Here is a 13,324-nt window from a genome sequence, read left to right as displayed (position 1 = left end):
AAGAGGGAAAGCCATTCCTTGGTCTCTGTTCTGCTTTAGAGCAACGCCCTGCATCTAGACGCGCCATTAGCATCCGAGGACGGAGAGGGTGGTGGGTGAAAGGGAGACAAACGGGATAGACAAAGCAAGGAGCGGGGCGAGATAACCGCTTTTAAAAATAAAATGTTTACCCGGAGAATAACAAAATTTCTCACACACGCACACCACCTTTGACACTAATCAAAGCCTCTCTCTTATGTTCACTATGTCATGTTTTCCACCCCCTAGGAGTTTGTAGAAATTTTTACTTTGAAATGGGGAGGGAGGGGGTGCGGAAAGAACCCTCGCCGCCCTAAAAGGAATGAGGAAGTGAGAGCTGTGCAGTGTCTGGCTGGCTCTGTCGGTGTGACAGCCCGTGATGCTCCTTCCGGCCCCCGTCATATTCTAAGTTTCCACCTGCCCGCCCCCGCCACATATAACGCGCGGCACATGAGCCCGAGGGCTCCAGTGTCTTGTCTCTGTGGGTGGATTCCAAGGGTCAGGGTGTCATGCTGTGCCTCCTGCCGTCCACAGTTCTCTGCGGGTAGAAGAATTTCTGGCTACAGACCCTCCCAGGGTAAGTACTGTAGAGTGACAGGCCAGTACACAAACCGCCTTGAGGGTCCTGGGTCTTGGGTCCCGAAGGTTATACGTCACCGGGAAAGCTCTGCCAAGGAACATGTGTTGTCTTAGCAGGGCTCTGGATGCAGAATGCTCGGCTGTCCTGTGACAGCTGCAATCTGGGGCTTCAGGAATTCTGTCAATGTTGGATTTAGTTTCTGTATACTGTAACTAGCATCTTAGAAATAAATTTCTTTCTAACTTGGGTTAGATTGGAGTGCAGAGCGTTTAATATAGGACGTAGGAGCACTCGAAAAAAAAGTGTTGTTATAGTTGTATTCAGACACTCCTGATAGGAATATAACAACAGACAACAAAGTTTCAGAGTAGTAGAGACAGCTGGCTTAAGGAATTTAGAAATATGTTTCTCAGATGCTGTTCTTAATAATAGGTGACATTTAATAAGAAAGAGTGATTTTTATCTTGTTTCATGGAAACATAGGAAATTTTGTTTCATTTGGATAAAAAGTGCAAATGAAAAATTGGATGGGATTCTCACGCTGTCTCTTAGTGGGAGGCTGGCTTCAAATGGAACCTTCTCTAGGCAGTAGCTTTAAGCTCACGACTTTTTGTTTTTGGTTTTTGTTCTTGTGTTCGGCAATCTGACTCTGAAATTGACTGGTTATTGTATTTTGTAACTCTTTTCCTTTATGATATATTGTAGACAGAATCGGAGCCTCACGCTGGTGAAATTCCCCCTTGGACTGTCAGCCCCAACTCCAATGAAGTTGACAAGCAGTCTCGAGGTGTGTGAGTCCCCCACGCTCGTTTATCCAGCTTGTCCACTCATGAGAGCTGTTAAAGCAAAGACACTGATCCGTAGGTTCTGATACAGGAGACCTCTCTCATGCTGCTTTCCTCTCTTTCAGTCAAAACCACTTAACGCCAATGACATGGAGACCTTAATTGAATGTCAGTCAGAGGTAAGAAAGGAATGTCTTTAACGTTTTATTTGCACTGTGTTTGTTGAATGTTTGGGCTGTTTGTCAGTGTAAAGTGAACATCAGATTATAAATTAAACACATGTATTGAGCTCTTCTACAATAACGTTGACCCGAGAGAATGAAGGCAGAATCAATGCAACTGACTTAATTTTTAAGATGACTAAAAGGCTGCCTGTGTGTCTGTGGAGAGAGGCTGTGTGTCTGTGGAGAGGGAGTGTGTGTCTGTGGATAGGGGCTGTGTGTCCGTGGAGAGGGGCTGTGTGTCCGTGGATAGGGGCTGTGTGTCCGTGGATAGGGGCTGTGTGTCCCAGGTCGCTATTTTAATTTGAACACATTTCCAGGGCGATATCAAGGCTCACCCGCTGCTGACATCATGTGAGAGTGAAGACAGCATTTGCCAGCTAATTGGTGAGTTTTGAAAACATACCGCTCTCTTCTGTGGGCCTAGCTAGCGCGCTCTCGGTTTGCAAAACCACAGGGCTTTTACTTTACTAGGAATTTGTTTTCTAAGAGTTCCGAGAGACCGCAGAACATTAACCCTTGACTCCAGCAGCGGGTGCTGCAGGAGGGAGCCGGTCTGCAGCTGGTGTCCAGCTCCACAGGGGATTTCCAAGCAGGCTGGCGAGCCTCGGGCCTTGTAAACCTTGAGGATGGAAGCGTGCACATATTGGAGAAACACACACTGCTCTTCCTGCCACTTGCTTCCCTCTTTAGTGGGGACGGCATCTGAGAGTCAATTGTTGTTGATCTCAAACCCCAAAGCATCAGGCACCCACTGTTATTGTCTTTTATAGTGTATTTTATACGATGTGCATCGGATCTGATCACCCCCCCCCCAAAGTATCAGTATGGGCCTCATTCTTCTTGTCTGTCTTACACTTGCCAGTACAAAATATGTGAAAATAAATGCCCGTTGTATAGGAAACACAGCTTTAAAATTAGAAGTGGGGAAAAGGGAAGGAAGTGGGGACTTTTGAGTTCCGATACCCATTGCACATAAGTTTTAAGTCTATTAGAAGGGTCAAATGTTTGGCAAAGCATCAAGTCTGGGTGGCCGCCTCTCTGGAGAACCATATATTAGCTTCTGAAACATGCAGACTGGGGGACTGCAAGATTGCCTGGGTGATGTAGCCCCCTCTAGTGGTGGCTAAGTGATAAGACGGAGGTGACCAGGCAGCCCTGCTCAGAACCTTCAAAAGGATCTTGAGCAAGACACTTGCTCTTTTTATACATTTCACATTTGAAGAAATAAGTTAAAATAATACCCATTAATCAAAATATTCTCTGTAGTTATTAGGAACAATACATTAAAATGGGCGGCTTTGATGTACACGGTTAAATTTTGCTGGTTTTCTGTAGCTGATAGCTGCGAAGCTAGAAACAGGAAAGGTGGGGCTTTGAGGAACTCTGACTGCTGATGTTTAGGGACTGGTTGCCCTGGAAACAGGGTAGTTGTTTGGGGTTAATTTTTCTAGATTGAGGGTTATGCCCTTGGCCTTCTCAAGTTTTCAACAGTTTTGTTTTGAATTTGTTGTGTGTGTGTGTGTGTGTGTGTGTGTGTGTGTGTGTGTGACATGCTATAGATAGAATAACAAGGCCAACACCACCTATGTCTTGGCTTATTATTAACGCTGTTTCTTCTCTTTACCTCCTCGCTGCCTTGGCTACAGAAGTTAAGAAGAGAAAGAAAGTGTTGTCCTGGCCCTCTCTCATGAGAAAGCTCTCTCCTTCATCCGACTTCTCTGGATCATTGGAACCAGAGCTAAAAGTGCCACTGTTTGACCAACCCTTGTCAGTCATCTGTGGGGAAAATGACACACTCCCCAGACCCATCCAGGTAAGATAAACCTGCTTCCCTTTTTTTGTGGGAACTCTGGACATGGTGGAACTCGTCTTTTGAGGCTTCCCCCCCACCCCGCTTCCCAGTGCAGCAGGGGAGCCGGCTGTCTGCTGTTACCCACCAGTGTGCAGTGTTACCCCACAGAGTGGCTTGTGGGGTGGAGACTGAGGAACGTTTGTAACTTCTAAAAGCTCTGCTGAGAGGGAGAGAAGGTGCTTTGTGGGAAAGCTAGTGTCTCTATGAGAACATCTGAGAGGGGAAAGGGGGCCCACAGTACTTTTCAAATGTGCAAAATTAGTGGTTTGACAATTTACCGCCTCGGAGAAAAATGAGTAAAGGGGCATCCTTGGCAGCGCTGGCCTCGGTAGCTTGTGAAGGCTCTCCTGTAACAAGAGCCTACGGATCGGTGTCCGTGCTTTAACAGCGCCAATGCGTGTGTCTCCAAGTGACCGTTTTCTGCTGTTGTGTCTGCTCCCGCAGGACATCCTCACCATCCTCTGCCTTAAAGGCCCTTCAACGGAAGGAATATTCAGGAAAGCTGCCAGCGAGAAAGCCCGCAAGGAGCTGAAGGAGGAGCTTAACTGCGGGGGCGTGGTGAATCTGAAGCAGCTGCCCGTGCACCTCCTGGCTGTGGTCTTTAAGGTGAGCCTGCTGCTTTTGTATCAGATGCCCTTTGGGGGAGGGAGGGGAAAGGAGCCGACAAACCCATCAGGAAACCAGCACCCTGCAGGCAAAGTCAGCTGATCTGAGAGTTTAGTCTTTCCTCAGTTAAACTTTTTAATTATTCACATAAGCACCCCTATTTCAGTGGTCCCAGGTTTCAACAGAAAGGGTGGCATGTAGTTCTCTCAAAACATTATTGGATTGCCCCACAGCCACGTCCATTGATAAATCTGGAGAGTTCACCTACCTCTGGACAGTGCACCTTATTATGCTGGTTACTGGGAGGTTCCTGAGTACAGTGTGAGCTTGGAAGGGGACCCTAAAGAAAGCAAATACAGGGATGTGACTGGCGAACAAGGGTGCCTGGTGGAAGTGGGACTGAAGTAATATGACCCCCCTCCATCATGGGACACAAGGAGACAAAAGACTCACTGCACAGCACAGACAGGAAAACACACCCTCTTTCTTCCTCCAGGACTTCCTCCGAGGAATCCCCCTGAAACTGCTATCTTGTGACCTCTTTGAGGAGTGGATGGGCGCCCTGGAGAAGCCAAGCGAGGAGGACAGAATCGAGGCCCTAAAGCAGTAAGTCCTCTGTCTCCATCCTTCCTCCTTCGCAGCCTGTGCAAGCGCTTTGGGATTCTTGTCTCACAGAGACTGTGAGGTCCAGGGAATCTGAGTGCTCATGTGGGCCCATCACAGACGCCAGAAGGAACCCTGGGCATTTACAGGATGTAATTCTACCCAAACAAGAGAAAGACCTTCTTAAAAAGAAGAAAGGAAATTTCAGTACTCATAGATCCCAAGATAGGAGGGAACCTAAATGCAGGAGTAGTTTTAAAGGCACAGAAAAAACTCAGGCTACGCAGCCACCTTTTTCTCAGATACCCTTATGGCCCAGCAGGGCAACTTGGAAGGGATTGTTTATGGCTAACAAAAAAAAAGGGGGGGGGAGAAAGAATTCCAATAGTTGGCAGAAATCACATTTAAAAAACGAAAGTGTGACCTCTGCATAACTGGAGTCCCAAATGCCTTCTGTCAGTGTCAGAACCTTAACCACATCCTGAGAAAGCATTGTCCCCTACACCCAAATATTTGCCATGAATATTTACCAAGAGGAAGACAGTTCCTGTCCACTCTTACCCCAGAATTCTAACATTTTCATAATAAATTTCTTCTTGGGTATAAAACTCTTTCAAGAAACTAACACTAAGAAATGAAAAGATCCGTGTGTTGGACTCACTTCATTTTTTGAAATACTGAAATGTAATGAAACAATCTATTTTTTTTATCACTAGAACAATGTTTGTATGTCAGTACTGCCTGACTCTAATTTTAAAAACACGCTTTTATAGACTGGTTGATTCTATCTAAAGATTTCTCAGAACGATATAAAAATGGGTGGTCTTGCTCTAAAAATTACAGTCCAAAGAAGTATGAGAAAATCAGTCTCGTGGGGCTCAAAACAGGAAGAATTCTGACACAGTAATTTGACAAAACTTTCAAATGCAAAGCGGATTGTGGCGGTTATACGGGCATTACTTCCCGAGCAGCATCTCCATTATCTCTATGGATAAGAGAGAAAGCTCCTAGCGGAGTCCCAGTTACCACAACCTTGCGGTTTACTGGCCCCATCAATGTCAGCTGCTGCTGCAAGAGGGTGAATGAGCATTTCACAATGTCCCTTTGGGAAATGCACCTTTCTCATTTTAAAGGAAGTCCGGTTTGGGTAAAACCTCCTGAGAGGTCAGGCTAAAGCTGACCCTTTCATCCCTCAACCTTTTCCAGGGTTGCAGATCGCCTCCCCCGGCCCAACCTTCTCCTGCTCAGACACTTGGTCTACGTGCTGTACCTGATCAGCAAGAACGCTGAGGTCAACAAGATGGACTCTAGCAACCTAGCCATCTGCATCGGGCCCAACATGCTCGCTCTGAAGAATGACCAAACCCTGTCCTTCCAGGCCCAGAAGGACCTGAACAATAAGGTGCGTCCTGCCTCTGTATGAGGAAGTCCCTGGCCATGAGTCTGCCCTCTACAAAAGCTGAGCACTGAAATGCTTCAGATTGGAGTTTCTCAAAGTGACTCAGGGCCCACAGTGGACGTCCCAACTACTGATGTTTCTCATGGACCCACTCTCTTAGATAGCATTTCCTGGAGTGAAATACGTGTATCCCCTGTTGTACTGGGAGACGGGCCAGAGCACTCACTTCACAGCACTAACTCCCTGGCTAGAAAAAACACTTTGTTCTTTTTCTCCTGGGTATCACATTCTGCCTGTTCAACTAGAAATCCGAACAACTACTTCCTTAAATGAAAACTTCTGTTACTTCAAAGTAATTTTAAAAAATTTAAAAAAATGTATACCTGAAAAAAAAACATAGAATAATAAAGGGTGTTATTGCCACCAACCCAATGTGCTTTTCGGGCACATACATGTACCTAGTTCTATTTCTGTCACTTCCCTAGTAGTTGACCCCGATACACCCTCATTCTTTTCTACCTTCTCTTTTATGAACGTATTTAAGCTGACAAACTGCTTTTGTTTTCTCACAGGTTAAGACATTGGTAGAATTCCTCATTGACAACTGCTTCGAAATATTTGGGGAGAACATTCTGACACATTCCCGCATCACTTCTGATGACTCTCTGGAGCACACAGACAGTTCAGGTACAGAACATTCTGTCACTGATTGTGCTTCTGGGGAGAAGCCCATGCCGGTCCTCAATGCAGGGATGAAAAGCATCCCTGGTATTAGAAGCAGGATTTGCCTTCACAAATCAGAAGTCTGTAAGAAAGTCGTTAACCGTGGGGGCCTTGCTCTTAAATTCACCTCCTCACGCCGAACTCTTTCTCATCAGTCTGGAACTTTCTCCTTCCTATCCTAAGGCACGAATAACTCTTGATTCTACTTAATAAACTTTAGTTATGGGGTTGGAGTAAGGACGGTCCAGCTCTACATTGGAATGTGAGTCCACTAAAATGAAAATTGGTCCAATACAAGAGCTACCCAAAGGATCAAGCTTATGAACTCAGATCAATAAGCCTTAAAGAATATTGTCATTGCCATCTTCCTTTCCTGATAACTCCTTCCCTTCCTCCTCCCTCCATTTCATTTTCTATTTCTTTATCATTTAAAGATCATTTTAGATAGAGACAAAGTTTCAATGTAATCAATGTATTGACAGTCAAGCTCCAGTGTACTCCACCAAATCGCCATGGGGATAATCTCTAGAGTAGCCTATAATAAATACTGTTGCTAAAAGACCCTGGACAAAATGTTCACCTCTGCCTTAACTTTTCCCAGATGTGTCGACTCTGCAGAATGACTCAGCTTATGACAGCAATGACCCAGATGTGGAGCCCATGAGTGCCATCCCCTCTCCCAGCAGGCAGCTGGAGGGGCCCACTGGCCTGGATAACCGGGGCCCACAGGACACCTGTGAGTCAGGCTCAGAGCCCATTGTTAGCATGGTAGCCAGGCTGAAAGGCTCCCTTGGCCAGCAAGACAGGCGATTCTCTGAACCCAACATGTCACTCTCACAAGAGTCTCTCATGAGTCAAATGACAAAACAGAAGCTCACCAAGAGTGAGGATAACTGCACCATGCCCCAGGAAGCCTCTTGTTTTGAGGGTGATGAAGCTGAAGATCCATTTACAGAGGAAGTCTTCCCAGCAGTTGAAGGCAAGCCCAAGAGACCAGTGGATTTAAAGATAAAGAACTTGACCCAAGGTTTAGCATCACCACAGGGACTGGGACCCAAAGTTTTCTCCAGAGTCTCCCCAGGTAAATCCTTGGACAGCTCACCCGTGCCTTCTCCTTCCTGTCCCAAAAGAAGCTTCTTCACCAGACACCAGAGTTTCACCACAAAAACAGACAAGGTCAAACCCCAGAGAGAAATGAGAAAGCATTCCATGTCATTTTCCTTTGCCTCTCAGAAGAAAGTGCTGCCCCGGACCTCCAGCACTGGCTCTGAGAAACCCAAAGACTTTTCTAGAGACCAAATCAAGAAGGGTTTGAGGAAAGAAAGCCAGCTTGCTGGCAGAATCATCCAGGAAAATGAGTCAGAAATCCAAAGGCAAACAGCTCTGGGCTTCAGCTTGTCTAGAACCTGGGCGCTCTCAGTGGATAACGTCTTCCAGCTAGTGGATGTGAGGAAGCCAGGAAGCCCACCATCGTACGAAGAAGCCATTTATCACCAGGCATTGGGACTCACAGCCTGCAGCGGCCAGACGGTGGGCAGTATGAGAGCGAGGATGCTCAAAGGGAACGCAGCTCCGCCTCCTCTGCCTTCTCACCTTGGAGGTGACCACAGTGAAGGGACACCTGATGGACACAGATCCTCTCCCATGACTGAGCACTGGAAACAGAGTCAGACTGTCTGTGTCTCTGTGGAAACTCAGGGGAGATCTGAGCTGCACCGGTTGAGGACTGTGTCTGAATCCACGCAGAAGGCTACGTTGGACTGTCTCAGGCGACGACACAGCCACATGGTCTTTGAGTTCGACCAACTCCAATGTGCTAAAGAATCCTACATTTAGGAAAGGAGACCTTGCATGGCTAACTGGTGGTGTGTGTTAATATAGACTGTATGTAGAACTGCTGGTCAGTTCTACTTCCCAAAGTCACGAATAAGCTCATTCAGAATGTCTTGTAGAGCTTTCCTCTGTGAGGCTGGCTCACACAGCGACACACCAAATTGTGTGTATCTGGGTTTGTGCAATACATAGTAAATGTGTAAAATGTACTATAGACACGGTATTAGATGAAAAGGGTGTGTACACACATCCTGCATGCATGTATCTGCGCACTTTCTATATATTGCTGTTTTTGCCCCCAGGTGCGTGTTTCTATTGATTAGAAAAATCTTTACTTTTCTTGGTTACCTCAGATGTCTTGCCAATGATCACATTTTCCAGGAGCTTCATGGGGATGGAAATGTCTGAACCTCGGGTAGGTTTGTTTTCTAGACAGGCTCTTGACACCTATCCAGCACAGTAGAAGGAAGCAGCCAGGAAGAGACTGTGCTCTGTGTGGGAGCTGTCAGCAGCTGGGAAGATATTTCAGTGACCTAATGGAATGCGGGTAGAGTGGTGGAAACCATTACGTCGGTATTAACACGGGCAGAGCACTCTGAGTGCAGCAGTGTGGAGGAACGTGGTGTTGTATGCATTGGGGGTCATGCATAAAACTTCAGGGCAGTGTCACTGCAATAAACCGCCTTCCTCTTGTTCATTCTTTGCGGCTGTTGTCTCTTTTCCCCCCAATCCATCTAGAACGTTACCCACACTCTGGTGCATCAGCCAGCATCTCTTCACCATATTCTCATTGTTCCAGGTCGTCACACACCTTGGGGAGCTTGTGTCTCTGTCCTCTGGAGATTTGAGACACCTTTTTTCAGCAAATAGTTACTCAGGGGACAAGAAAAACTATAAACAGGATAGTCTGGAATGTAATGCTTCCCATTTGTAGCAAATGAGACTTTCTAGTGTCCTTACACAGCTCATGCTTGTGATGCTCAACTTCCTTTATCATCAGCAATCATGAGAATGAATGTTTGTGATGTTAGAATTTTACTACTCAATGACAAAGTTATTTACCCAAACTTTTTTGGAGTCCTGGGCTCCAATCTTCCTAATGTTGTCCATTTTTATGACTCTGTGTGCACTCCTGGTTTTGGTTGTCTCGCTAACACATCTCTAGCTCTTCCTCAGAGATGACTTGCTGAGACTTTGGTTAGCCATGTTATAAACTGGGCTGTTCAAGCAACATTAACCTTTAAAATGCTCTATTAAAAGCTCGGCAGTGATGGCACACACCTTTATTTCCAGAATTTGGGAGGCAGAGGCAGGTAGACCTCTGAGTTGGAGGCCAAGCTGGTCCACAGAATGAGTTCCAGGACAGCTAGAGATACACAGACAAATCCTAGCTGTTGCTCTACAGAGGACCTGGGTTCAGTTCCCAGCACCCATCTGACTCCTCACAACCATCTGTCACTCCAGTGCCAGGAGATCCGATCCCTCTCCTGACTTCCAGGCAAGCATGTGGTGAACATGTAGATAAAACATAATATATAAAATAAAAAATAAAATCCTTTTTAATGCTCTATTAAGCACCAATAATAAATCAATATCAAAGGGCAGGCCGTCCACCTCTGACTGGTAAGTAAATAAAAGTAACCTTTGCTCAGAGCTGAAAACTAACAGAGGTATGACGTTAGTACCTACCACATGCCAGGCACTAGGCCGAGTCTTTCAGTATTAGGATAAAATTATCTTCCACCAGGTTCTTAGTGGATACATAGGTACGTAGATAGATAGGATGGATAGATAGATAGATAGATAGATAGATAGATAGATAGATAGAGTGTGTGTGTGTGTATCAAGCAGTACCAGAATGTGAAACCTTATTGCCTTAGCCCACTAAGCCCTGGGATTACAGTCACAATGGCTCTCAGTGACTTGCTCATAAGAATCAGAGCACTGCCTCCAGTAGCTAACCAAGATGACAAATCAGCAAGTTTTAAACATATTCCCACATTACTAGTGACTCAGCCTCCGTGTGACCCTTCCTGAATACCCTATCCTCCTCAAATATCCTTTGATTCATTTATTTAAGACAGGGGTTCTCTGTGTGGCCTGAAACTCACTGTGTACACAGAGCAGACCTCAAGCTCACAGAAACCCCCTACTTCTGCTTCCTAAGTGCTGGTATCAAAGTCAAGGACCATCATGCCTGGCTAACTGTCCATATTCTAAAAAGTATCAATGAGACTGGAAGGCCTATAGTGCAGTTCACTGTCAGATACCTATGGCTCCTGGCAGGAAAGCGCCGGCCATTCTTGTTGATGGCGTTGACTAAGAAGAAGGCACAGTGACCGTTTCAGATATTACACTTCATGGCACCCACTTGTTTCCACACAGGCCCTAATGCTTCCAAATTGGATTTCCTAATTCTCTTTCCAAGTATGTTCATTGTGGAGGCAGGGATGCTGAAAGAGCAAAAATGCACTGTCTCTGGTCCTGGAGACTGGAATTTGGAGACCAAGGTGTTGGCAAGATTCATTCCATGCTCCTCTTTGACAAAGATGGCCATCCTTGTGTTTCTTCATGAGAAATTTTCTCTCCTCCTATGAAGAGGGGACAGGAGGAAAGGTGACAGACAATATGTACTGTAATCATTTCCAAAGACACATTCTGTTCCGGGACTTAAACAGATTGAATCTTCCCTAGATCTGTTGCCTTAGGAAAATTTATCAAATTTGGGCACTTTTGCTAGAGGCAAAAACAATTACTTAAAACTTAAACCCACTGGACACAGCACAATGGCAGGCCCCACAGCAGTTCACCTGCAACACTAATACACTAAGCCATGACTAATGTGATCTCACTGGGAGACCTGCCAATGTATGCTTTCTCCCTGAACTATCAACCATGCAGGAAGCCACATCAGATAGGATCTCAAATAGTTGAAGAGTCTTTATTAATTGAATTATGTGGTTTTTAACTCTTCATTTGCAAAAGGAGAAATACTAAGGAGGCCAAAGTGTGTATAGTTTACTAGAGATGAAAATGAATCACTTTTAGCAAAATCTTAAATGTAAACTGATACATTTGGTATGGGAACCAGAGAGATGGTCTAGGAAGTAAAGGTGCTTGTGGCACAAGCATGAGGAGCTGAGTTCAGATCTAGTACATACACCAAAAGCTGGCTGTGGCTACATATGCCTGTGACCCTAGATCTGCAGGGAGCAGAGACAGGAGGACATGAGGGTTATTCGGTTTGTTCTCTGGGTTTTGCTGCTCACTAGAACACAGTAAATTGATCTAAATATCGTCTTTTAGAATCTCAGTCAGCACAAATCAAGAGAACTGAAGAAAAGGCAAATGGAAGGAAAGTGACCTTGATTTATTTTAGGCCCTGTTGGAGGAAGCAGGTAAGACAGCTGCTCAGACAGACCCTAGCCCACAGGACGGAGCAGAGGCAAGGCATCCAGCACATGGTGCTGACAGTTCAAACAGTGGGAAACACAAGGCATTTCATGAATGGCTTGAGATGAACAATCCAAACACTGGAACAGTATCTATCTCACTGTGCAAGCCAGACTTAATTCTAGAAGGGCAGAAGATTTAAGCATGGAAAGTGAGAAAAAAGTCAGAGTTCTAGAATAAGTAAGAAAAACCTCTTAGATAACCTCAGAACAGAGTGGGCCTTTACAACATGATTTAAAATCTAAAGACACAGCACATAACAAGCTAAAACCTAAAAACCAAAAATATCAGTAAAATACTATAAGTCAAATAAAAACTGATGAAGGGTTTATACCTTGTCTTAGCACAATAAGGAAGCGTCCATAATATACAGTCCTATCCCATGATAAGGGAAATGACAGGCAAGTCTGTGCTCTAGCACTGAGCCACACCTCCATCCCTTAAGCACATTCTGACCTTAAAAAGTAGAATTAGGGGGAAATAATCATTCTTTCATTAATAAGTACAAATCTAGAAATTTCAGTGTTCTGTACCACTGATGAAAAGGGGAAATTTGTTCTCCACTTCTGTTAGAAACTGATGCTGGGATAAGATTGAACATGGCATGTATGCATATGACAGCAAAGACCCAGGGCCCAGGGACAGGGACAGCTCGAGACAGGTTGCCTGAGACCACATCTGAAATCTGTGCTTGCCATCTGACCTTGAATTAGATTCCATTCTTTTCTTTTATGATTGCTGCAAGATCCCCAGTGGGCCGCAGAGCAGCTAGTCCCAGGCAGAGACGGCTGCTGGACCCCGGAGCAGTTGCAAAATCCCTGGCAGTCTGGTCCCAGTGAGGTGGGCGGGTGTGAGCAGGCGGCAGGTAGAAGGCACATGGGCAGACACATCGTACAGAATAGAATTGGATATTTATTAGAGGAGAGAGGAAGAAAGAGAAGAAGAGAGAGACAGAGAAGGGTCAGAGAGAGAGAGAGAGAGAGAGAGAGCGTGCCAAGAGGGGACAGTGAGAATCTAAGATGGCAAGAGGAGGGCAGGGGTTACCGGGAGTGGGCGTGGCTTGTCTCTTAAAGAGACGAAAACCATAACAGTAACCGCAACACAAATATCAAAGATAGCCTCATGCGATGGTGAACACTTCTAATTCCAGCACTGAAGTAGAGACAGGCAGATAGATCTCCGTGAGTTCAAGGCCATCCTAGTCTACACAGTGCATTCCAGGCCAGCAAGGCCTGCAGAGAAATACCC

The 13,324-nt window shown here is 45.5% G+C and overlaps 1 protein-coding gene across 1 annotated transcript; it reads left to right on the top strand.

The window, feature by feature from the left end:
- Positions 1-468: 468 nt before the first annotated feature.
- Positions 469-9,309, top strand: LOC121466431 (T cell activation RhoGTPase activating protein). The gene is made up of 10 exons (XM_041680132.1): positions 469-595; positions 1,304-1,385; positions 1,509-1,562; positions 1,925-1,991; positions 3,254-3,420; positions 3,904-4,065; positions 4,562-4,671; positions 5,875-6,070; positions 6,640-6,754; positions 7,392-9,309. The coding sequence occupies exons 2-10, from the start codon at positions 1,362-1,364 to the stop codon at positions 8,624-8,626; spliced, it is 2,130 nt and encodes a 709-aa protein (XP_041536066.1). The 5' UTR covers positions 469-595; positions 1,304-1,361; the 3' UTR covers positions 8,627-9,309.
- The last annotated feature ends 4,015 nt before the right edge of the window (positions 9,310-13,324 follow it).

Source organism: Microtus oregoni, unplaced genomic scaffold (genome assembly GCF_018167655.1).
Source record: "Microtus oregoni isolate MIOR12 unplaced genomic scaffold, Mior012 000033F_ref0000390, whole genome shotgun sequence".
Lineage (NCBI taxonomy): Eukaryota > Metazoa > Chordata > Mammalia > Rodentia > Cricetidae > Microtus > Microtus oregoni.
This window is presented reverse-complemented; position numbering and strand designations above follow the sequence as displayed.

What these genes read in the sequence shown, in the direction of transcription:
- LOC121466431 (XM_041680132.1), top strand. Translation starts at nt 1,362, where the DNA reads ATGAAGTTGACAAGCAGTCTCGAG. An exon ending in TCCTGGCTGTGGTCTTTAAG is followed by an intron (nt 4,066 to 4,561) that starts GTGAGCCTGCTG and finishes TTCTTCCTCCAG; the next exon opens with GACTTCCTCCGAGGAATCCC. An exon ending in AGAATCGAGGCCCTAAAGCA is followed by an intron (nt 4,672 to 5,874) that starts GTAAGTCCTCTG and finishes AACCTTTTCCAG; the next exon opens with GGTTGCAGATCGCCTCCCCC.